Source organism: Monodelphis domestica, chromosome 1, assembly GCF_027887165.1.
Source record: "Monodelphis domestica isolate mMonDom1 chromosome 1, mMonDom1.pri, whole genome shotgun sequence".
Lineage (NCBI taxonomy): Eukaryota > Metazoa > Chordata > Mammalia > Didelphimorphia > Didelphidae > Monodelphis > Monodelphis domestica.
In genome coordinates this window covers 388,768,793-388,791,479 of record NC_077227.1, presented here as the reverse complement: position 1 = coordinate 388,791,479, position 22,687 = coordinate 388,768,793, and the positions used below count along the sequence as shown (strand labels likewise).

Below are 22,687 nucleotides of genomic sequence, written 5' to 3'. Positions count from 1 at the left end.
CTAGAAAGAGGCTAAAACTGATGTCTCCAAGGCCCCCTATTTTCTCCTCTCTCTCCACCCTGGCATTATTTCACCCTCAGTTTCCCCCATTCACTATTCTCCCTGTTCCCGCCTGAGCAGAGCCCTCACCATTAGGACTGTTGGCCGGGAAACCCTCAGCGGTGTGGAGATCCCAGGCCTGGAGGAGCAGACTGACGAGGTCACAGATCTCATAGTCTATGGCCAAGCTATCATTGATGTAGACACTACCGTTGGGGACCAGCTGGAACCAGTCCTGGCACACGAGACCCACGTTAGTCCCGCTCTTGAAGCAGCCTATTTCCTGAAGCCGGATTTCCAATGAGGCATTCGTGTCGGGGTCCTGGGCCTCCACCTGGGCCACGAGTTCATCCTCATAGCCTTGGTGCTCAAACACTCTGATGTCCTTCAAAGAGGATGCCAGAATGCTCGGGGCTTCATCATTCACGTCTTCTGTGATCACTAGCACTGTGGCAGATCCTATCTCATTAGACTCAGCGGCGTTCTGTGCCAGCACCGTCAATGTGAAGTTGCTGGGAGGCCTCTCATAGTCTAGGCTCACATCTGAAACCAGGGACATGTTCCCCCGATTCTTCCCTGAGCCCAGGAACGTGGAGCGGATCTGAAAGTTACTGGCTCCATCCCCAGTTAAGCTGAAGGTGACGCGGTTGTTGACATCCGTCTGGTCAGCATCCCAGGCCTCCACGAAGCCCAAGTATGCACCTACAGGCCCAAAAAGGAAACAGAGTCTCTGTCTTTCTCCCAAGACCGTCAGCTACCTAGAGACTGGAGGTCCTGGGTTCGAATCTGACCTTAGACATTTATTAACTGTGTGACCCTGGGCAAATCACTTAACCCCCATGGCCTAGCCTTTACCGCTCAATACACAGTATGATTCTAAGTCAGAAAGTAAGGCTTTAAAAAAATAAAAATAAAAAGATCCAAGACCTTCAACTGCCCAGGCTAGTCTTCAAGATACACCCCTTGATTCAGAATCTGGTGCCTTAGGATACATTTCACTGGGAGCTGCTCAGAGGTACTCCTTGGGCCTGAGTCAAAGGCATTGGAAGATGAACCCTGACCTAGAACTGGGTCCTCCTTCCCCCCATCCTGGAATCTGATGTGCTGAACCTGGAGGTGAGTTCCCAGTGACCTAGAAACCTGGGACTTAGTGTTCTTATTTATTATGGTTGGAAAGCGGCGGGGGCTGGACCTGTGACTTCAATGGTATAAGGAAAGGAAGCTTCAGTCCCTCTACTGCAACAGTTACCTAGAGCACAGAAAGATTAAGTGATTTGTCCCAGATCAGTCATAATGTATCAGATGAGGAAGCTGGATGGCTCAGTGGATTGAAAGCCAGGCCCAGAGAAGGGAGGTTCTGGGTTCAAATTTGACCTCAGATACTTCCCAGCTGTGTGACCCTGGGCAAGTCACTTAACCCTCATTGCCTAGTCCTTACCACTCTTCTGCCTTGGAACCAATACACACTATTAATTCTAAGATGGAAGATAAAGGTTTAAAAAAAAAAAAAGCAGAATGTATCAGAGGCAGGACTTGAATCCAGAGCTCCCTGACTTCTAGACTTGTTCCTTAGCCATGAACCCACAGTCTCTATTATTATATGACATATAATTATTATGTATTATATGTAATATAGTATAAATATAATATTAGTTAACAATATTACTGTTAATCATTATATATTAATAATATATTTTATTTTGTAATTAATTTTTTAGTAATACATATTAATGCATGTTATTATGTCTCTCATGTCTGGAGGCATTTATGGTTTATGAAGACCAAGACAGATCATGCAATCTTTACACAGATAAGAAAACCTAGGTCCAAAGAAGAGTAATTTCCTGAAGATCGTACAGCTAATAAATAGCAGAAGTGGTGCTCGAACCCAGGCCTGCCTCTGAGACTTTGGGCAAATCCTCTGGATCCAAAGTTCAAGGACACTCCCTCCCCTACCCACACACCTACATGCCCTTCATTCCAGTTAGGGGGAACGGGTAATACTCACCCATCAGTCTTTCCTTTACATGGAATTCATAAGTGGCACGACCGAACACAGGTTTGTTGTCATTGATGTCCTGCAGATAGAGTAAAGTTAAGTTTGGCAAAGTATAAGCATATAAGAGGTTGTAGACCAAATGTGGGGTGTGTACTGAATGCGAGATGACATTGACAACCTCCCCCATTTCCAACAAGCCCTTTCCCCTTGGCTGTCAGCCAATGGGCTAAAATCCCCACCAACTGCATAGATTCTGCTCTTCTAGGAAAACCATAAAGGAATCAGGAACAGAGGTAGGAAGATTAGAATGGATTTCAGATGGAGAACAATCTGGACTTGGGCCCAAAGTGTTATAAAATTGTGTCTTTTGACCCAGAAATACTCCTATTGGGTTTTTTTTTCCTAGGGTGACCAGGGGAAAAGGAAAAGAACTTGGATGTTCTAAAATATTTATGGCAGCTCTCTTTGTGGTGGCAAAGAACTGGAAACTGGAGGATGCCCATCAGTTGGGGAATGGCTGAATAAATTGTGGTATATGATTATGATGGAATACTATTGTTCTATAAGAAATGACCAGCAGGAGGATTTTAGAAAAACATGAAAAGTCTTGCATGAAATAAAGAAAAGGGAAATGAGCAGAACCAAAAGAATGCTGTATACAGTAACAGCAATATTGTTCGTAGAATAACTGTGAATGACTAAGCTCTTCTGAGTAATATGAACATTCAAATCAACTATAAACAGCCTAGGAAGGAAGGTACTAAAGACCTCCACAGAAAACACTGACATACAGAAGCACAGATAGTATGACTCCACAAATATCTAGATGTAGATATAGATATAGCTGTGCTAAGTATTAGCCTTCTTGAGTACAGGGTTGGGAGGAAAGGAGGGAGACAGCTCAGAATTCAAAACAACCAAAAAATTCTTTTAGCAAAAACATACACACACACACACACACACACACACACACACACACACACACACAAGAATGAAACTCGGAACTCAGTGGCCACTTTTTTATTCCCCAACCTTCCCCCTCAGATGTCTGTAATGCATTTATTATAGCTCTTAGTAGAGTAAGTTAGAAAATAGAGAGGCAGGGCTAGAAGAGACCTTTAAAATCCAGTCCAAGCCTTCATTTTATAGGTCTAGAAAAGTTGAATGTCTTGTCTATAAGCATGTTAAATATATATATATATATATATATATTATATATATGCTTATGTATATAAGTATGTTATAGTTGATTGTGTTTGTATCTTACCCCAAATCTATCCCATGTGCTCTGTGAGGGCAGGGACTAGGTATTATCTGCACACAACGGGCACTGAAATATTTACTGGTCTCATCAGTCCTGGGGTTCCTCCTTTGGAACATTCTTCTGAGATACTGCTCCCTCCTGGCTCTCCTCCTACCTACATAATCATCCTTTTCAGTTTCTTTGGCTGTTACAACATCCACCTTCTGCCTCCCAAGTATGGATGTCCCCCAAGGCTCTACTGTGGGTCCTCTTCTCATTCTCTATTTTCTTCGATGATCTCATCTGTTCCCATGTGTTCACTACTCATTTCTTCAGATGATTTCCAAATCTATATCTTCAACCATAATCCCTCTTAAACACCCATGTCACATCATCAACTGTCTGCTAGATATCTTTTCTTGGATATCTCATAAATATCTCAGACTTGATAAGTCCAAAATGGAATTGGTTGTCTTCTCTCAAAACCCATCTCTCTTCCTAACTTCCCAGTTTCTATAGAGAATATCAATTATCTTCCCATTAATCCAAATATAATAACAACTACCTTTTATAAAGCACTTCCTGGTCTGTAAATTACTGTACAAATGTTATCTTGTTGGATTTTCATTAACAACTCTGTGAGGAAGGTGCTATTACCTCTGTTTTATAGAAGAGGAAACAGAGGCTGAGAGATGAATTAAATAGGGGGCAGCTGGGTAGCTCAGTGGGTTGAGAGTCAGGCCTAGAGATGGGAGGTCCTAGGTTCCAATCTGGCCTCAGACACGTCCCAGCTGTGTGACCCTGGGCAAGTCACTTGACCCCCATTGCCTAGCCCTTACCACTCTTCTGCCTTGGAGCCAATACACAGTATTGACTCCAAGATGGAAGGTACGGGTTTAAAAAAACAAAAATAACTTACCCCTTCTCACACAACTAATAACTGTCTGAATTGGAATTTGAATTCAGGTCTTCCTTGCTCCAAGTCCAAAGCTCTCACTCACTGCACCTCCTAGTTGCTTCTTTGATCCATCTTATATCCCCTTCTCTCTCACATGGACACCAAAATTCTTTCAGGCCTTCATTATACTGCCTGTTATATTAGCCTCCTGTTCCCCAGCCTCCAGTGTCTCTATCTAATAGCCAAAATAATCTTCCTAAAGGGCCATTCTGACCCTGCCACTTCCTTGCTCAAAAGTCTTCAAGTGACTCCCTATTTCCCTCCAGAATACAATAAAAACCCCTTTGCCGGGCATTTAAAGGCATCTACAATCTGGATAGAGCCTCCTTTCTAGCCTTATTGCACATTACTCCCCTCTATGCATGTTCTGTCCAAATTGAAATGCTAATTGTTCCCCAAACCTGACCTCAGACCTCCTATCTACATACATTCCTACAGGCTCTAATGTTCACTCCATGTCAGCATCTTATCTCTGCCCTTCAGAATCTTAGACCTTCCTTAGAGGCTCAGCTGAGGTGCCACTTTTTCTGCAAAGCCTTCCCTGACGCCTTCCCACTCACCCAGCTGTCAGTGTTTTCTTGCTTGTAAAATTACCTTGTTTCACCATGTACAGTTATCAGCGTGTATTTTGCAAATGCAAGCCCCTTGAGAACAAGGTATGGCTAGGTCGTGGTTGCTGCAGCCCTACTGTCTAGCACAGGATATTGTAATATGATAAGCAATTAATAAATAAAGTTAATAAATGGGCTGAATTTACTGATTTGTTGTTTAATTAAATGGAAGTATAACCCCAGTCCCAAAGTCCATTGGTATGAGATTCTTTCCTCATTGGCAGACATGAATACCCTTCGTGAAGGTTGTGGCAGAGTTGGCAGGAGCTCGATGGGTTCAGGGACTCGGGTTTCAGAAGAAACTGAGAATGGGCAAGAGCTGAGCTGACCCAAGACGTCATCTCCTGACCCAGAACTCACAGCCTCTAAAAACAAGACCTTCTACCTCTAGGACATTGTAAGGCCAAAGCAATAAGATCTCTTTCCCACTCCCTCCCAGGAATGTCTATATTATGGGTAGAGAATAAAAGGTGCTGAGCCTAAAGAAGAGAGAGGCAGCTTAAAGTTGGTGGGAGAAGTGCTGATTCTTCCCTGGCGCCATTACCTCTACGTTGATGGTGACATTGACTGTGGTGTTGAGAGAGGGCTCTCCCAGGTCATACACTAGCACTGTCAGCACGATCTTTCCTAACAGGAGTGGATCGATGGCCTCCCGGTCCAGGGGTCCCTGGTTCTTCAGTAACCCAGTGACTGGGTCCAAGGTGAAGTTGTTACTATATGGCCCAGGCAGGAGTTCAAAACGGATCTCACTGTTGTTAGTATTGGGTTCATCGTTGTCATAGGCCTTCAGGGTGTGGAAAGAAGAAAGGAAGAAAGGAAAGGTCACCAGCCATAATCATTTCTGTGTTCCCTACCTGGTCCAGCAATAGTGCAAACCTTGGGCAGTGGTTAGAGTCCTAGCTTAGCAGTCAAGTGGTAATGGACAAGTTTTCTGGACTCACCATGGCTCAATTTAATACTTTATACTTATGGCACTTAAAAGTCTACATAGTGCTTTATAAATATTATCTTATTTGATCCTCACAACAACCCTGTGAGGTATTATTACCTTCATGTTATAGATGAGGAAACTGAGGCAGGCAGTTAAGTGACTTGCCTAGGGTCACATAGCCAGAAAGTGTTAGAGGATAGTTTTGAATTCAGGTCTTCCAATTCAAGATCTAATGCTCTATCTACTGGACCACCAAGCTGCATAGCCTCAATTTATCCTTCTGTAAGGAACTTGAGAGATTCTCAGAATTCCATGACTCCTTCAAATATCGAATCTAAATTCTTCTCAGTGTGTTTAAAGCCCAGTCTCTGGGGCTCAATTCCTTCTTTTAGCAACAGCAGATCTTTTTCTGTCCCAGTATCCACTGCTGATCCCAACCCAGTTCTCTACTCCCAGCCCTCACCTGGATGTTCACTGTGACGTTGTCCTCCACCTCCTTGACAAAGACGTTATAGGAACCACTAACCACAGGGGCATTGTCATTGATGTCCAGCAGGATGATCTGCAGGATGGTGGAGCCAGTCAGGTTACCTCCATCTGTAGCCTGCAGCGTGAGGTGGTAGACAGATTGCAGCTCCCGGTCTAGCTGGTTACCATCCTTCACTGTCACCTCTCCAGTGTTGGGGTCCACCTGAAAGATATCCGCACTATGGCGGCCAGGTTAGAGGGGAAAGAGAAAGACTCCTGGGAACAAGGTAGACCTACCCGTGCTCATCCCATGAGACTGCTATTGGCTTGAGGGGCCAGCCTCCACCCTAGAGCCCTGAGCCTGCTAACTGTGGGGATGGGCATGTACATACCTGTTCCCTGAGAGGAGATGGTACGTGATGTGTCCTCGGAAGTCAGTGTCAGGGTCTGTGGCCTAGACGAACATATCCCAGACTATTATCGATTAGCCAAAACTCCCTCGCCTTATTGCCCAATGATTCTCAACTTCTATTCCTGGGGACCTAGAATATGCCCAGAAAAGGGTGATCAGGATACTGAAAAATTGGAAATCATGTCCTATGTTGGTCAACTGATGGAACTAAGAAGTAGACTTGAAGCAAGAAGGACCTGTTTGTACTCTTCAAATATCTGAAAGTCAGGGGGCAGCTGGGTAGTTCAGTGGATTGAGAATCAGGCCTAGAGACGGGAGGTCCTGGGTTCAAATCTGGACTCAGACACTGCCCAGCTGTGTGACCCTGGGCAAGTCACTTGACCCCCATTGCCTAGCCCTTACCACTCTTTTGCCTTAGAACCAATACTTAGTATTGAGTCTAAGGCAGAAGGTAAGGGTAAAAAAATATCTGAAAGTCTACTCTCATTTTGCTTGGCACCAGAGACCAGAGCTAGATTTCTCTTTCTGAGAAACAATATTTCCTAACAAGTAGAGCTGTCCCAAAGTAGAATCAACTGCTTCAAGAGGGAGCGATTTACCTATCACTGGAGGCTTTCAAGTGATGACTGGACGACCACTTATTAGAGATATCATAGAGGGGATTTCTGCTCAGGGAGGACTTCGTCTACACATCCTCTGGGGCCCCTTCAGATCTGATACTCAGCAATTCTGAATCGGATTCTACCTGTGTTCCTTTCTGAGTCTATTCGTCTATTCATCTATCTTTTTCTCTCTGTGTCTCCCTGCTTCCTTTCCATCTGTCACTCTCATTCACTCAGACATGCAAAGACAGATAGACAGACATACACACCTACACCTGCACATTCTTTCTCCTGGCTTTTGCTTTCTCTCTCCCATACAGTGCTCCATGCTTCTCATACATAGACACTCAGAAACACTGATTTTTTTCCCCCATAACTCAAAATACTAGCCCAGGTCAGCCCCAGGAATTGAGAAAGTCCTTTCCCCCATCTCTCCCCCACCCCAGGGAGCCCCTGTTCTTCTTTCCCATCCCTCACCTGGATGTCCTTGGTAACCACCGTGCCATTCGGGCAGTGCTCATATACATATAGCGTGTACTGGGTCTTATTGAACTCGGGCGCATGGTCATTAATATCCTCCACATGGATGGTTACGGTGGCAGTGGAGCCCATGTAGCTTACAGAGTCACTGGCTATGACCTATTTCAGAAGAGACAAGTATTAAGGAGGCAGCGCAGTGAAGGATTTGGAAAGGGCACCACACTTGTAGACAGCAAGACCCAAATTCTAAAACCAACTCTGCTACTTACTTAGCAGTGTGACCTTGGGAGGCTCACTCCCCCTTTCTTGGCATTGACGGTCCCCTTTTTGTAGAATGAGGGTAGGGGAGTATCAAATAGTCTCTAAGGTCTGTTTCAGTTCCAAAATCCATGAGTCTATAGTGCTAGCTGCCCTCTGCCCACTAAGTAATCCCACCATCTCTCACCTCTACCTCCATTGTTTGCTTTTTCTCAAAGTCCACAAGGTTGGACTGCCAGACCAACACTTGTACCTCTCCTGTGTTCACCACCTTTTCAGGGGATACAACAAAAGCCATGCGGTCAGGGCCAGCCAGGGAGAGCAAGAAAGTGCCATTGAGGCCCTAGAAACAAGAAAGATATAGGCTCTGTTAGCTACGGCTCCCTTCCAGAAGCCAGTTTTTCCTTATTTAATGATGAGAGTAATGCATCTGACTATAATTCAATTAAGCAGCCATTCACCCCAATTGCCATTCACCCCAATATCCAAACCACTACCATTTACCCATGTCTACATCCATCCCATCCAACTCCCACCCAACACCATTTACTCTTATCAATGTTTATCCATTCTCATGTACCTCCATAAAACTTCCATCTGTTTCCAACCGCCACTATCTACCTCAACAAGGAGTCTTCAGCTGGTTCCCAAGGATCTCACCCCTCCCCTAACTTGCTGCCTGGCTTCACATGAAGGGAGTGGTTAGCAGGCAGAAGAAGGACTCAAGGTGGAAAGAGAAGGGAGCATGTGCACAGTTGGGCTGGCAGCACGAGACAGTGCGTACCTTGTCTGGATCATAAGCCACGATGGACAGGTTGCTAACTGGTACCCTGGTGGAGGCGTGCTCAGCCACATAGCCACTAAAAGTGGTTACCACCTTATCGTCGGAGAAATCACAGTCAGGCAAGATGCAGTTGTAGAATTTGGGGGAGTGATCATTAACATCTGTCACCCGTATGGTCACCCACGTGCTGGCCTTAGCCTCTTGCCCATAAATGTTGAGATGGATTTCTGTGGCCTGCAGACAAAAAAAATGGAGAGGCTTAGGGAAGGCAGAAAACAGGAGGTAGTGAAAGTTGACCACAAAGTGGCCAAGTAATGAATGATTGTGGACAGGTAACTCATTTGTGTCAATGCAATAAAGTTCCCATACTAGTGGAATCATGGATCGTAAATTCAGAGATGGAAGCCTGCCTAGGCTTTCTCCTGTTTTCTTTGGTATTCTTCTGCACTGCTAATCTCATCCCAACACTCATTTCTTCTAAAATTATCATTGACCCCCAAATTCTTTGGGGATAAAGTTCTAATTCCTCAGCCTGGCATTAAAGGTATTCCACAAACTATACCATCCTACCTGTAGCTTTATCTCTTATTACTCCCCACCATGAACTATATCCTACAGTCAGTAAGTTAATGCATTTTTATTAAGTGCCTATGGTGTGTCAAGCACTCTGCTAAGCCCTGGGGGTACAAACAGAGGCAGAAAGAATAGTCCCTACTCTCAAGGAGCTCCAAATCAAATGGGGTAGACAGCATGCAAACAACTACGTGCAAACAAGATATTGACAAAATTAATGGAAGATAAGAGCAACTTGATGGCAGCCAAGGCAAACAACTGAACAATGACAGTTACAATGAAAGTTCATCAACAAAGGCATGGAGGAGGATGGTACTTGCATTAATAGGCATCAAGAAAGGCTTCATGAAGAAGGGAAGAGTATAGCTAAGACTGGAAAGAAAACAGAGTTTCCAGGAGATGGAAATAAGGACAGAGAGAATTCCAGGCATATGAGGACAACCAGTGAAAATGCTCAAAGTCTGGAGATGGAGATCTTGTTCAAGGTAGAACAAGAAGGCCAATGGGTTTCTTCAGTAAACTAAACAACTCTCTGCCTTTAGGTTACACTGTGTGTTCTAAAACTTTTATGATTCAATGTGAAAAGAGCTCTGGATCTGTTGTCAAAGGACCCAGATTTAAAGGAAGCTCTGCCATTTATTTGTCTAACACTGGACAACTAACTCATGCATCCTCTTTAAGGCTTGTTTTCTTCAACCATAAAAATGAAAATTTTGGACTAGGTGGCATTCAATATTGCTCCCAGCTCTAAATTTATAAGCATCCATTGTTTCTTCCCAACTGCATACTTTTTTCATGCTATTCTCTGTGCCTGGGATTCCTCTGCCTTCCTTCTTCAGCTATTGAATTCTAATGCATTTAACATGTGATATTCTATATTACAGTTATCTATTTATGTTCTTTCTCCCTGCTTCAAGAGGACAGGGACCCCAAACATAGATGGAAAGGGTTAAAGAAGATAAAATAGACTAGTTTGATTATGTAAAATTGAAAATGTTTTGCACACACAAAACAATTACAACCAAAATTAGAAGGTAAACAAGTAACTGGCCAGGATCTTTGTAGCAGATTCCTCCAATAATAGTCTCATTTCCAAGATGTATAATAAACTGATTCAAATTTATAAGAAGGGTTATTTCTCAGTTGATAAATGGTCAAAGGCAGTTTTCTAAGGAAGAAATTCAAGCTATTTATGTAAAAAATGTTCCATGTCACTAATAATTTCTTAAATACAAATTAAAACAGATAGGAGTTTCCACCTCCTCTATAAGTCTGGCAAAGTTGACCAAAAAAAAGGAAAATGACAAATGGAATAAGGGCTTCAAAGAAACAGATGCTTGCTTCAATGCACTTTTGGTAGAGTAGTAAATTAATCCAGTCATTCTGGAAAGTAATTTGCCCAGAAAGTTAGTAAACCATGCATAGCCTTTGACCCACATTGCTACTACTAGGCCTATACCCCAAAGAGAACAAAGAAAAAGGTAAAGGATCTAAATACACAAAAATATCATAGTCCCTCTTTTCATAGTGGCAATGAACTGGAAACTAAGGGGAATTGGATGAACATCAATTGAAAAATAGATGAACAAATTATGGTAAATAAACATAATGAAATATTATTTAAATGATAAAAGGGCTGATTCCTGTGAAATCTGAAAAGACTTGTATAATTGATATAGAATGAAGAGATCAGAACCAGGAGAACAGTTCAGACAATAACCACATTGTAAATATGAACAACTTGGAAAGACTTAATTCAGAATGATGACCAATCACCATTCCAGAGGACCAGTGATGAAACTTGCTATGCTCTTCCTGACAGAAAGATGATGAACTCAGAGTGCAGACTGAAATATATATATTTTTTCTGGACATGGCTGATGTGGCAATTTGTTTTGCTTAACTATGAATATTTGCACAAGGACTTTTTTCCCCTCTTCTCTTTTTCCAAGAGGAAGAGGAGAAGATGGGAGAGAGAGAAAGTAGACTTTTGCTCATTGGGAAAAAAATAATTTAAAAAAAGAACTGGGACCACATCTCATCTAAATCATTCTCAGTCCCCAACATAGGGATCCACACAAAGTAATCACTTAATGAATGTTTACTTATTTGAATTGTTGTATGTCTGGGGAGAATGTTGTTGAGATTTTTTAAACTATCCTTCTGAGGACACACGCTTTTTAAAAGATAGGTCTTTCCCTTTTTTTTCCAATTACAGGTAGAAAAAATTTCCCACAATTGTTTTCTGATATTTTGTGATCTAAACTCTCTCCCTCTCTCCTTCCCCTTCCTCCTCCATGAAATAGTAAATAATCTGATATAGATTGTACCCGTGTTGTCAGGCAGTACATATTTCCATGTTCCCTGTGTTGTGAAAGAAGACATATATTGCACATACCAAGAAATATTCATGAAGGAAATAAAATGAAAAATGGCATGCTTCAGTCTGCATTCAGATTCCAACATCTCCTTCTATGGTTGTGGATAGCATTTTCATCATGAAGGAAATATACTCTTAATAAATGTTGAATGAATGAATGGAAGTATCTGTTTCCAGCTTGCCAGGAATCCATTTTTCTAGTAGTTCATTCTGCTTAGTCACCCAGATTCAAAGGGTGGACTTTGCAAATGGGGCTCATACCACAGAAACTCTAGAGACCATAGAAGTGTTGAATCACACAGCCCTGGGACTTTATCCCAGGATTCCTCAATTTGACCAGCCTACATTCTTGGGTTGAAGACACCTGTCTTCATCCAACCTGTGCTGAGCCTGGCCTGACTGTGTAGCATTGCCCTTTAGCATCACCACTCCCAGCTCGAAGGTTCTTCTTCCCCTCCAAAGAAGGAAACAGGGTAGAAGGGCACTGCCCCAACCTGTGTGCTGTGGGCCAGTCTTCCATGTTTGCAAGTCTGTCACTACCTAAGAAATGCATAGTTCAAATCCCACCCCCAGAGAAATATTCTCAAGTAACTAGTTAGCACCGTAGATAGTCAGACCTGGAGATGGGAGGTCCTGAGTTCAAATCTGACCTCAGACACTTCCTGGCTGTGTGACCCTGGGCAAGTCACTTAACCCCAATTGCCTAGCCATAGAGTCCTTACGTTGTTGTTGAGTCTTTTTTTCAGTTGTAGATAAGGAGGCAAATACATAGAGCATTTATTTTTATTTTATTAAACCTTTATCTTCTGTCTTAGGATTGATACTAAGTGTTGGTTCCAAGAGCTGTAAGGGCTAGGCAATTGGGGTTAAGTGACTTGCCCAAGGTCACACAGTTAGGAAGTGTATGAGGTCAAATTTGAACCCAAGACTTCCCATCTCCAGGTCTGGTTCTTCATGACCCCATTTGAGGATTTCTTTGCAAAGATACTGGAGTGATTTGTCATGTCCTTCTCCAGTTCATTTAACAGATGAGGAAATAGAGGCAAACAAGGGGAAGTGATTTGCCCAAGATCACACAACTAGTAAATGTTTGAGACCTCATTTGAACTCAGAAAGATGAGTCTTTCTGCCTCCAGTGTGGGCACTTGATTACTCACTTCATCAGCTAGGTGCTTCCATCTATAATCATACATACCCATAGATAGTGCCCACTTCTTCACAGATACAGAGAGATGTGGAGGGAGAAGGAAAAGGAGGGAAAGGAAGAGAAGAAAAGAGAAAAGGTTTCCAGGAGCCAGAACTCCAGTTAGAACTGGGTGAGATCTGTATCCCTTCTTCATCTATGAGCTCACCGTGACTTCCAAGTGCACCTCTTCATCCTCATCTAGCAGTAGTTCTCGATCCAAAGAATGGCTCACAGTGATGACCCCAGTCTGCTCATTGATGTCAAACCAAGGTCTTGTAGAGTCTGAGTAAGAAAATCGAGATGAGGGGCTGGGGAGATTGGCAGGCTGAAGGCTGTACCTCTATCCCCAAACCAAGGAAACTCCCCAAGAGAGAGGGACCAAAGGCATGGCTCCTGAAGCCAAGTTTAGGATTCTGGGGATATTGGGAAGATACTCTGCTGTTAACTAGTTCTGTGACTTCAGGTTAGTCATTTCTCTTCTCTAAATCTCAATGGTCTTAACTCTATGACCCTCAGAAGTCTTCAGTGCTCCCCCTTTTACATCACACCCCCTCCAGCTCTAGCCCATGGAGGAAGAAAGGATGAGGAGAAGGTAGGAGAGGAGGAAGAAACAGACAAAGGAGTAGATATAAAGGTAAGAAGAGGAAAGAAAAGGAAGACCCAGCAGGCCCACCGCCTTCTCACTAGAGATAGAGAATTTGACCAGATCGTTGATGCCTTTGTCTCCATCCATAGTCTTTAAGGTCAACACTGAGGTGCCCTAGAAGGAGAGGACACCAGCCTGATCAGAGGAAGACCTAGACCACCATACATACCTTAACCCCTCCCAGGTCCCCTCTCCCCACCTCCCACCCCCTGCCTCACCATGGGGGCATCTTCCCCTATTGAAGCTGTATAAGGCTCCTGGAGAAACTGTGGGTCCAGATCTGGAAGGTCAATCACTGTAATAGTCAGGAAGACTGTTTGAGAACACAGTGGGTTGTTCTTGTCTTGGTCCTACAGAAAATGGCACCGCAGGTTTTTGTGTGTGAGACAGATTTCCTTAATTCCATCCTCTCCCCTTCCTTCTCTCTCCCTAGCTCCCCAACCAGAACTTTCTAATCAAGCCCTGGGAAGGCCCGTTCTCCTTCCCCAACAGGAAATCCCCCCTCTTCCTAGAAAGGCCCTTCCCCCCTCACCCCCATTAAGTCCTCACTCCACCCCCAAGAAGTTTCCCTTTCTCCAGACCAGAGTCTGCTCTCACACAAGACTGCAGTTTCAGTTGATAGAACATGCTTTTGTTGTTGTAGCTGAGTGGACCTCCAAGGAAGATGGTGCCATTGGACTGGATGGAGAAGAGCTTCTGATTTTCTGGAGTGTTGGGAATAACCTGACACAGGGTGGGGATAGAGATAGAGCAAGGGAGGGGAGCCCAATCACCACAGGGCAAGGACAGACCATTGTTCTGGGTCCTAAAAGACAGATGGCCTGGATCCAGTGGAATCAGCTCTGAGACTTCTCAAAGATCCTGGCCTTTCTTTCCTTCTTCCTCCAGAAACTCATCATCTCTGGTTCTACTCCCGCTCAACACATTCCCCTCCATCTCTTCTATCAGGTCTTAGGAATCTCTGAAGCTAAGCAGGGAACCAGAGTCAATTCCTCCTCCTCCAACTGTTAACCACTCTCACTACCCCCACTGAACCCAAGCTATTAGAGACCCAATTGGAAATGTCCCACACACTCTCCAGCTAGAACAAAGATAAGAACTCACCATCCTGATTACAATCATATCTAACCAACTAACCTAACTGGTTCTTGGACCTGGGGAACAACAGTGGGGGATTTTCCCCCAGCATTTATCCTTTCCCCAAATTTCACCTTGGCACCTCTGTTTGTCTAAACTGCCTTGGAGTGCAACTGTCCCAGTCCAGTTTCAGTAAGACCACTTTCCTGGAACCTATCTCCATAAGCATGGTAAGAGCAAGGAGACATGATATCTACCTCCTGGCATGAATGAATCTGAAGTTGAATTGTCCTCTGCCCCAGCCCCAGCCCCCCATTCTCTACTGCTGCATTTAATCCACACATAATGATTCCTATGGCTCTGGTCCTTGTACCCACTTTAGTCCCTCTCCTCTGACCCTGGGCAGGTTTGAGCAAGAGGCCAAGTTCTGCCAATGACTTGCCATGTGACTGGCCAGCCCCTTCCCCTCCCTGTGCCTCAATTTCTTTATCTATAGAATAAAGAGGTCCAAGGGTCTCTACGGTCCTTTTTAGCTCTAAATCCTCTGCCCTGTGTTCAAGTTTGGACAAGTCACTTAATTAGATTAGCTACTTCTCCAAGGTCCTGCGTTTGTGACTTTTTGAGAGATCTCCTCAGAGTCAGAGAGTAAAGATAGAATTAGCATAGGAGATTGTGTAAGCATCCATAGAACATAACATTTAAAATGTCAGGCTGGGGATGGGCCTTAGAGACCATTTAATCCAACTCCTTCATTATACAGATGGAGAAAGGGAAGCTCAGGAGTCAGCTTGATTCATCCCTGGGAGTGAGTGGCAGAGGGGGTGTGAGAGCCCGACTCCATTTCTCCTGAGCTGTTCTGTTTCTCCCACCAGATACCTCTCCTTCTTCCCAGCTCACTCATAGCCCCGAAGCTGTCCAATGAAGAGAGAAGGGACATTTCCCAGTGCCTCTTCCCCTTCCACACCCCAGGATTGGTCCCACCTAGTTGTGTGGGGAGACACTGCCCTCTCGTGGCCATATAAGGAGCAATTCCGCTTCCAGGTTCCTAGGACAGATCCTAACGTCTGGATCATGGAGGGGGTCGGAAGATTGCTGTTGTCCCAGGGATCCATAGCCCACCAATGACTCTCCATCCTAGGGGATCTCAGAACACCAAAGTGACTTTGCTCCCTGCCTCACTTACCTCAAGAATGGTGTAGTTCACCACACCACCAAACCCCGTGTCGGGGTCTTCTGCTCTTACTGTGTAAACCTGGGAGCCCACAGGCAGGGTCTATAACATAGAGAAGAGAAGGATCAGGAACTTTAGGGGCTGGACACTCTACTCCCCACTCCTCTATCAGCTCAAAGCCCCACTCCTGGGAACCTGGGTCACCTTCCAGGCATGGGGACAGGAAAGGATAAGGGCTCAGGCTTCCTTAGTTTCCAAGACCTGGAAGACTTCTCAGTAAAGCATCCTGATGCTCAGTGACCAAATCCAGAAATTTCAGGCCTGAGATCCTCCATCCAGGTCTCTAGGGCTGGCCTAGTACCAATAGGTCTTTGGGGACCAAATTCATGAAAGGATTGGAAAAATATTTCTTCATTGCTACTCAGAAATCCTTCTTTTCTACTCCACATGAGTTATTTCAAACCTCCTTCTCTCTTCCTCAAGCTCTCAAGCCTCCCTCACTTTTCCTTCTCATTCCTTTACTCCTAGTAGATCTCACTTCTTACTTCACTAAAAGTAAATTCATTACAATTAGATCTCCATCTCCTCCATCTACAAACAAGTTCACTGATCCTCTCCTTCCTTCAAGTCTCAAAGGTGTCACCCCTCTTCACTAACCTCTCTTCCTGTGCCCTTAATTACATTCCCTCCTACTTCCTCCAGAACCTTAATCTGTCAATCATGCCCTCTTTCTCCTGCTTCTTCAAACTCTCCTCATCTGGCTCCTTCCCTTCAGTCCACAGACAAATCCCAGCAACTTTAATCCTAAAAAAAAGAAAAACTTCGGTACCCTACAACCTTCTTAAGCTACTGAACCACCTCTCTCCTCCCTATCATTGGTAGTTTCTTAGAAAGTATGGTCTTTGCACCCTGTCTCACTCTCTACCCACCATCTGAATCTAGCTTTTATCCTTTTTTTAAAAAACTTTTACCTTCTGTCTTAGAATTGACACAAATATCAGTTCCAGGGCAGAAGAGTGGTAAGGGCTAGGCAAATGGGGCTAAATGGCTTGCTTAGGGTCCCACAGGAAGTGTTTAAGGTCAAATTTGAACCCAGGTCCTCCCAACTCCAGGCCTGGCTCTCTATCCACTGAGTCATCTAGCTTGCTCCTCCTTTGTTCTTACCAGGTAACTAAAATTTTTCTCTCCAATGTGACCAAGGACCCCTTGGTCATCAAATCCAATCCTCTTAGAGGCCAGAGATATGTCCTCTTAGTCCACATCCTCCTCTTCAAAGCATCTGATTCCCAACCACCCCCTCCTGGATGCTCTCTTCCCTTGTCTTTTATAATATTGCTTTCCCCTGGTTCTCCTCCTACCTCTCCTATGGTTCCACCTCTGCCTCTGAAACTAACACTTCCTCCTCCTACATCCTTAGAACAGGCTGTTCCAAAGTGCCAGTGTTTAATCAAATTCTCATCTTACTTCATTTCTTGATCATTTCATCTATGTTCATAACTTCAATGTTCACTTATGTGTTGATAACTAAGCACACAATCTCTCTAACCCTGACATTTGTCTGAAGATCAGTCTTCTATCTCCAACTGCCTGCTCAATATCTGAGCTTGGATGTCAGTATGTTCAAAACTGACCACATCATCATCCCCTCAAAATCTGCCCTCCTTCCTGACTTCCTTATTTCTGTTTCCACCATCCTCATCAGTGGGAAGGAACGGTCTTTTTCTTCCCTTTATTCCATATATCTAATAGGTCTCTGAGTTTTGTAGGCTCTAACTGCAGTAACTTTCCTTCATCCCATCTTCCCTTCAGGCTCATTGTCTCATACTAGTATAGCTGGAGGGCAGCTAGGTGGAGCTATGATGCACAGAGTACTGGACCCGGTGTCACAAGGACTCATCCTCCTGAGTTCAAATCTGGTCTGAGATACTTCTTAGCTGTGTGACACTGAGCAAGTCACTTAACCCTGTTTACCTCAGTTTCCTCATCTGTCAAATGAGCTGGAGAAGGAAATGGCAAAGCACTCCAGCATCTTTGCCAAGAAAGCCCCAAATGAGATCATAGAGTTGGACTGAAAATGACTGTATAACAATAGTAGAATTAGGAACATCCGAGGACAATGAATCCAATCGTCATATTTTACAGATGGAAAAACTGAGGCCCACAAATTGGCTTGTCCAAGGTTATAATGAATTAGTGGCAGGGACTAAAACCTACACCCAAATTTTGGTCGGGTAAACTTTCCTTTCTCCTGTAATGCCCACCTCATGAGCTTAATTCATGTTCTTATCACTGTTCACCTAGGCTACTGCAATAGTCTCCTGGCTGGTAATTCTCCTTTTAGTCTTTTGCTAAATGTGATATCAAGAGACCTAACTTGGAGTCTAGACTCTGCCACTGATAAATCATATGACTATGGGCAAGTCACTTCATCTTTCTAACTTGTTTTTCTCATCTGGAAAATGGAAATAATAATACTTATCGATCTCTCACAAGGAACTTTGCCAATTTTAAGTTATTATCCTACATATGATACCCCAAAGAAGGAACTGAATATAAACTCCAGGATGGCAAGAATAATTTCTCATTCTTCTCTGTCTCAACATTAAGTCTGCAAATTGCAAAGACCCAATGTGGTCCTTTGCTCACCTTAGTCCTGATTTCAGATCCTGGCTCTCACTCTGCCTGATCCAGATTTAGGACCTATGTCAGTGATAGTGAACCTGTGGCACTGGTGCCAAAGATGGCATGCAGGGCATCCTCTGTGGGCACATGGACACCCTTCCCTTGGCCCCAATTAGTTACTAGAAAGGCAGAGGGATTTGAGCAACATTTTTTTCACATACCTCTGCCCTTCTGCCCAGCAGCCAATGGGAGTGCACAAGGGGTAAGGTGGGCGACTCACAAGGGCAGAATTTGAGGGGAGCAGAGTGCTCAGGCTATTCCCTCCCCCCTCTCTACACTCACTGAGGACATTCCTCACTTCACCTGCCCCTCCACCTAGCAACCCAATGGGAGCGCTTCCTTCCCTGTGTGAGGTAAGGGATGAGGGGCGTTAAGGACTGCCAGGCACTCACTGGGAAGGTGTCTTTAAAAGTTTAGCCATCACTGACCTATGTGGTCGAAATCCTAGTTCTCTCTGCTTGGTTCTAACTTCAAATCCCAACCTCCTTGGTCTTGACCTTCACACTACAAATATCCCACTGCGTCAGGTCTGAAGATGGGAGCTCCTGGGTTCAAATCTGACTACAGGCATTTCCTAGCTATGTGACCCAGGAAAAGTCACTTAACTCCAATTGCCCAGACCTTACTGCTCTTCTACATTGGAACTGTTATTTAGTATTGATTCTAAAACAGAAGAAAAGGATTTGTTTGGTATTTTTAATCCCACTGCCGCCCATCCAAGATGCCTGAGTTCATAACACATGCTACCTCATTGATACTAGTAGAATAGGGTGTATCCTGGAAAACTGGATGATTGTCATTTATGTCAAGCACGACGATTTGTATCTCCCTCTGCACCTTTATGAGAGAAGAAGCCCGAGTTAGACTGTATGATTTGTAGAGGTAAAAAAATATATATTTTATTTTCATATCTGTATCCCCAACAGTGAATATGAGGCCTTGGATATAGCAAATTCTTAATAAATATTGACTGAATTGAATTTGTTTAATTCTCAGAGCTGCCTAACCATGGCATAGAATCTTCCTGAGGTTCCGAACAGCCAGGCTTCCTATGCACGAGTACACAGTCTGATAGGTCTAGCTGAGTAAGGAAAGCACATTGGTGAGCCCATTCCTTACCATCCTGGATCTGGGCGGTAAGAAGAGAAGCAGAAAATGCCAATTACTGTCATAAAAAGCCTGAAGCTTTAGGAAACAGGTCAAGCAAGACAAATGATCTGACAATCCTTACAGTTTGACTTTGGCAATCTATATGGATGTTAAATGACTTCCCGTCCTTAGTCTCATATTAAGTAACTCATATTTCCTCCTATCTCAGATCCCAGGTGTATTTCAGTGATCCTCAGACATCCTGGTACCAACCCAGTCTGGCTCTTGTTTTATTCTTGCTCACCTCCCAAATATGAGCCTTTTCTGCCCCAGTTGGAGATTCTCCTTTCTTCATCCTGAGGTTTGCCTAACCTGTTGATCACACCTATGGGAAAATAGGATACTATGGACCCAGGAGTTGCCTATTCCTAAATTAGCCCTCTGGAGCTCCTAACCTCCATCCCAACTTTCTAAACGATAGGTATTCTCTGACATACCTCTGGATTCGTATGGTCCCAAACAGAAATGGTGACAGAAAAAATTAGCAATGTCTGTGGAAAAGAAGGAAAGGAAGGATGATGCAAAGCTGACCCAGTGTGGATCCCTTGAGCATGAACCAGATTTCAGAAGGTGGGCCTGTGAAGGATTGCCTATCCAGTGCCCGCACTCCTAACCATGTTGGATCCTAAGTTCCTTGCTCTAACCTGAACTCCTCAAGTTCCCAAATGTGGCCCATTCCTTCCCAGATCTATTCCTACTCCTATGATTTCTCCCTTAATCCCCATTCTGTGCCCTCTCACTCATCTCTCCCGGTCTATGTCATGTCCCAAGAACCTATATCCTCTGCTCAAATCATCCTCTACCCAGATTTATAGTTGAACTATGTGTCTGAATTTGTCATCTTTCTACCTGCCACACTGGTTTTCAGTGTAGACTTTTCTTGTTTTAGGACTATAGATTTATAGCTAGAAGAGATCCTAGAGATCATCTAGTCCAGTTTCATCCATCATCTTAAAAGTGAGGAAATTAAAGTGTAGAGATCTCAATTAAATTAAATAACTTGACCAGGGTTATACATCTAACAATTGTCTGGAGTGTTTTAATGGCAAGTTTCTCAGATAAAGGCCTAATTTCTCCAATATAGAGAGAACTCCAATATATAAAGTCAAATGTATAAGGACATGAGTTGTTCCCCAGTTGATAAATGGTCAAAAGATATAAACAGGCAATTTTCAGAAGAAGAAATCAAAGTTTTCTATGGTCATGTGGAAAAATGCTCTAATTCATTATTAATTAGAAAATGCAAATTTAAACAGTTCTGAGGTAACACCTTACATATATCAAATTGACTAGTAGGACAGAAAAGGAAAATTACAAATATTGGAAGGGATGTGAAAAATTTGGGATACTAGAGCACAATCAATGGAGTTGTGAACTGATCTAACCATTCTGGAGAACACTTTGGAACTATGCTCAAAGGGCTATAAAATCATTCTTAAATTTTGACCTAGAAATACTACTGCTGGGTTCATATCCCAAAGAGCACAAATAAAACAAATAGGACCTACTTATACAAAAATATTTATAGCAGCTCTTTTTGTGGCAAAGAATTAGAAATTGAGAGGATGTCCATCAATTGGGGAATGGACAAACAAATTGTGGTAGAAGGTTATGATGGAATACTAGTGTGATATAAGAAATGAGGAGCAGAATTGTTTCAAAAAAACCTGGGGAGACATATAAACTGAAGCAAAGTGAAATGAGCACACTAGGAGAACATTATACAGAGTAACAGCAATATTATACAATGTTCATCTGAGAATGACAGCCATTCTCAGCAATACAGTGATCTAAGACAGTTCTGAAGGACTTATGATAAAAAAAAAAATCTAACTCCAGAGAAAGAACTGATGGAATCTGAAACTAGATTGAAGCACTTTTTTCTCTATTTTTCTTGCTTTTTTGTTTTTGCAACATGGCTAATATGGAAATATGTTTTGCATGATTTCATATGTATAACTTATATCAGATTTCTTACTTTCTCAATGGATAAGGGAGAGGGAGGAGAGAATTCAGAACACAATTTTTAAAAAGATAAATAATAATTTTTAAAGTATCTAGGATGATGTTTAAATTTAGGTCTTCCTGACTCCGAGTAATGCTACAACTTATGATATAGTGCCTTGCTCTGAGTCAACATAGTCCCTAGACCTTAATGTCCTGTACGCTCTTTCTAGAAGATTCCCTTTCCTCCTCCATCCAGTTTCAGCCAGTGATAACCTCTTCCCATCTTGTTCCCATACTTTTACCTCATAGTCCAAAGGAGTGTTCAGGGTCACTGCCCCCGTGTCCTTATTGACAACAAAGAAATAGGAATAACGGCCACTCATGTCGTAGGTCAGAGAGTCGTTATCTGGGTCGGTGGCTGTAATCCAAAAAGCCACAGTACCTGCATACGGAGGAAGAACACACAGAGACACAGGCACACACACACAGAGCTTCCCTCAGAGTTGACACCTGGCCTGAGTGAGAGGCAGAGCATGGTCCTAGAAGAGCTTCTGGGAATGTCTGGGATTTGCAGACATACATTCAAGGATTATTAGGGTTAGAAAGGACCTTGGAAGTCAACATATTCTAGGATGTCAAAGCTAAGTACAGCTTGAGAATAGGCACTTACTAAGTGTGTATTGTTTGATGGTTTGATGTGTTATTAGAATAAATAATGGGCTGGTAGAGACAGAAGGGACTCTGGAATACAGAATATCAGAGGTGGAAAATGCTTTAGGCATCATCTAGTGCCCTAGATTTGAATCTAACTCCTAATTATATAAGGGAGGCCCAGAGAAGGAAGGCAACTTGCTCCAGGTGATACTTTGGGACAATGGTATATAGAAAGACTTGAACATGAGTCATTTGCTCTTTATTCTGTTGCTCTTTCCACTCCCCAATCCTGCCTCCCTTTTGGGCAAAAAGAGGATCAGAGCAGAGGTCAACAGTAAAACTCTCAATTCACTCAAGCCCCTAATTGTGACCTTTCATGAGAATCCCCTCATGAAGAGGTTTCTGAGACAGGTACCTGGAGGGACAAATTTAGAAAT

General features: G+C 43.4%; 1 protein-coding gene across 3 annotated transcripts in view; it reads right to left on the bottom strand.

Annotated features, from left to right (window-relative positions):
- The window catches only part of CDHR2 (cadherin related family member 2), a 63,137-nt gene that overhangs the window by 15,061 nt on the left and 25,389 nt on the right, over positions 1–22,687 (bottom strand). For 2 of the 3 annotated variants that reach the window (XM_007474114.2, XM_056811643.1), the window contains exons 4-19: positions 21,899–22,038; positions 20,087–20,140; positions 19,248–19,337; positions 15,831–15,920; positions 14,168–14,293; positions 13,789–13,920; positions 13,609–13,684; positions 13,091–13,206; positions 8,786–9,019; positions 8,189–8,344; positions 7,741–7,902; positions 6,642–6,703; positions 6,245–6,488; positions 5,395–5,634; positions 2,048–2,117; positions 130–741 (exon numbers count right to left, since the gene is read on the bottom strand). In XM_007474114.2, coding sequence (XP_007474176.1) covers positions 130–741; positions 2,048–2,117; positions 5,395–5,634; positions 6,245–6,488; positions 6,642–6,703; positions 7,741–7,902; positions 8,189–8,344; positions 8,786–9,019; positions 13,091–13,206; positions 13,609–13,684; positions 13,789–13,920; positions 14,168–14,293; positions 15,831–15,920; positions 19,248–19,337; positions 20,087–20,140; positions 21,899–22,038 — 2,604 coding nt within the window. Of the gene's footprint in view, positions 1–129; positions 742–2,047; positions 2,118–5,394; positions 5,635–6,244; positions 6,489–6,641; positions 6,704–7,740; positions 7,903–8,188; positions 8,345–8,785; positions 9,020–13,090; positions 13,207–13,608; positions 13,685–13,788; positions 13,921–14,167; positions 14,294–15,830; positions 15,921–16,982; positions 17,628–19,247; positions 19,338–20,086; positions 20,141–21,898; positions 22,039–22,687 lie in introns of those variants that run through there. The other variant, XM_056811644.1, reaches the window with a different exon arrangement.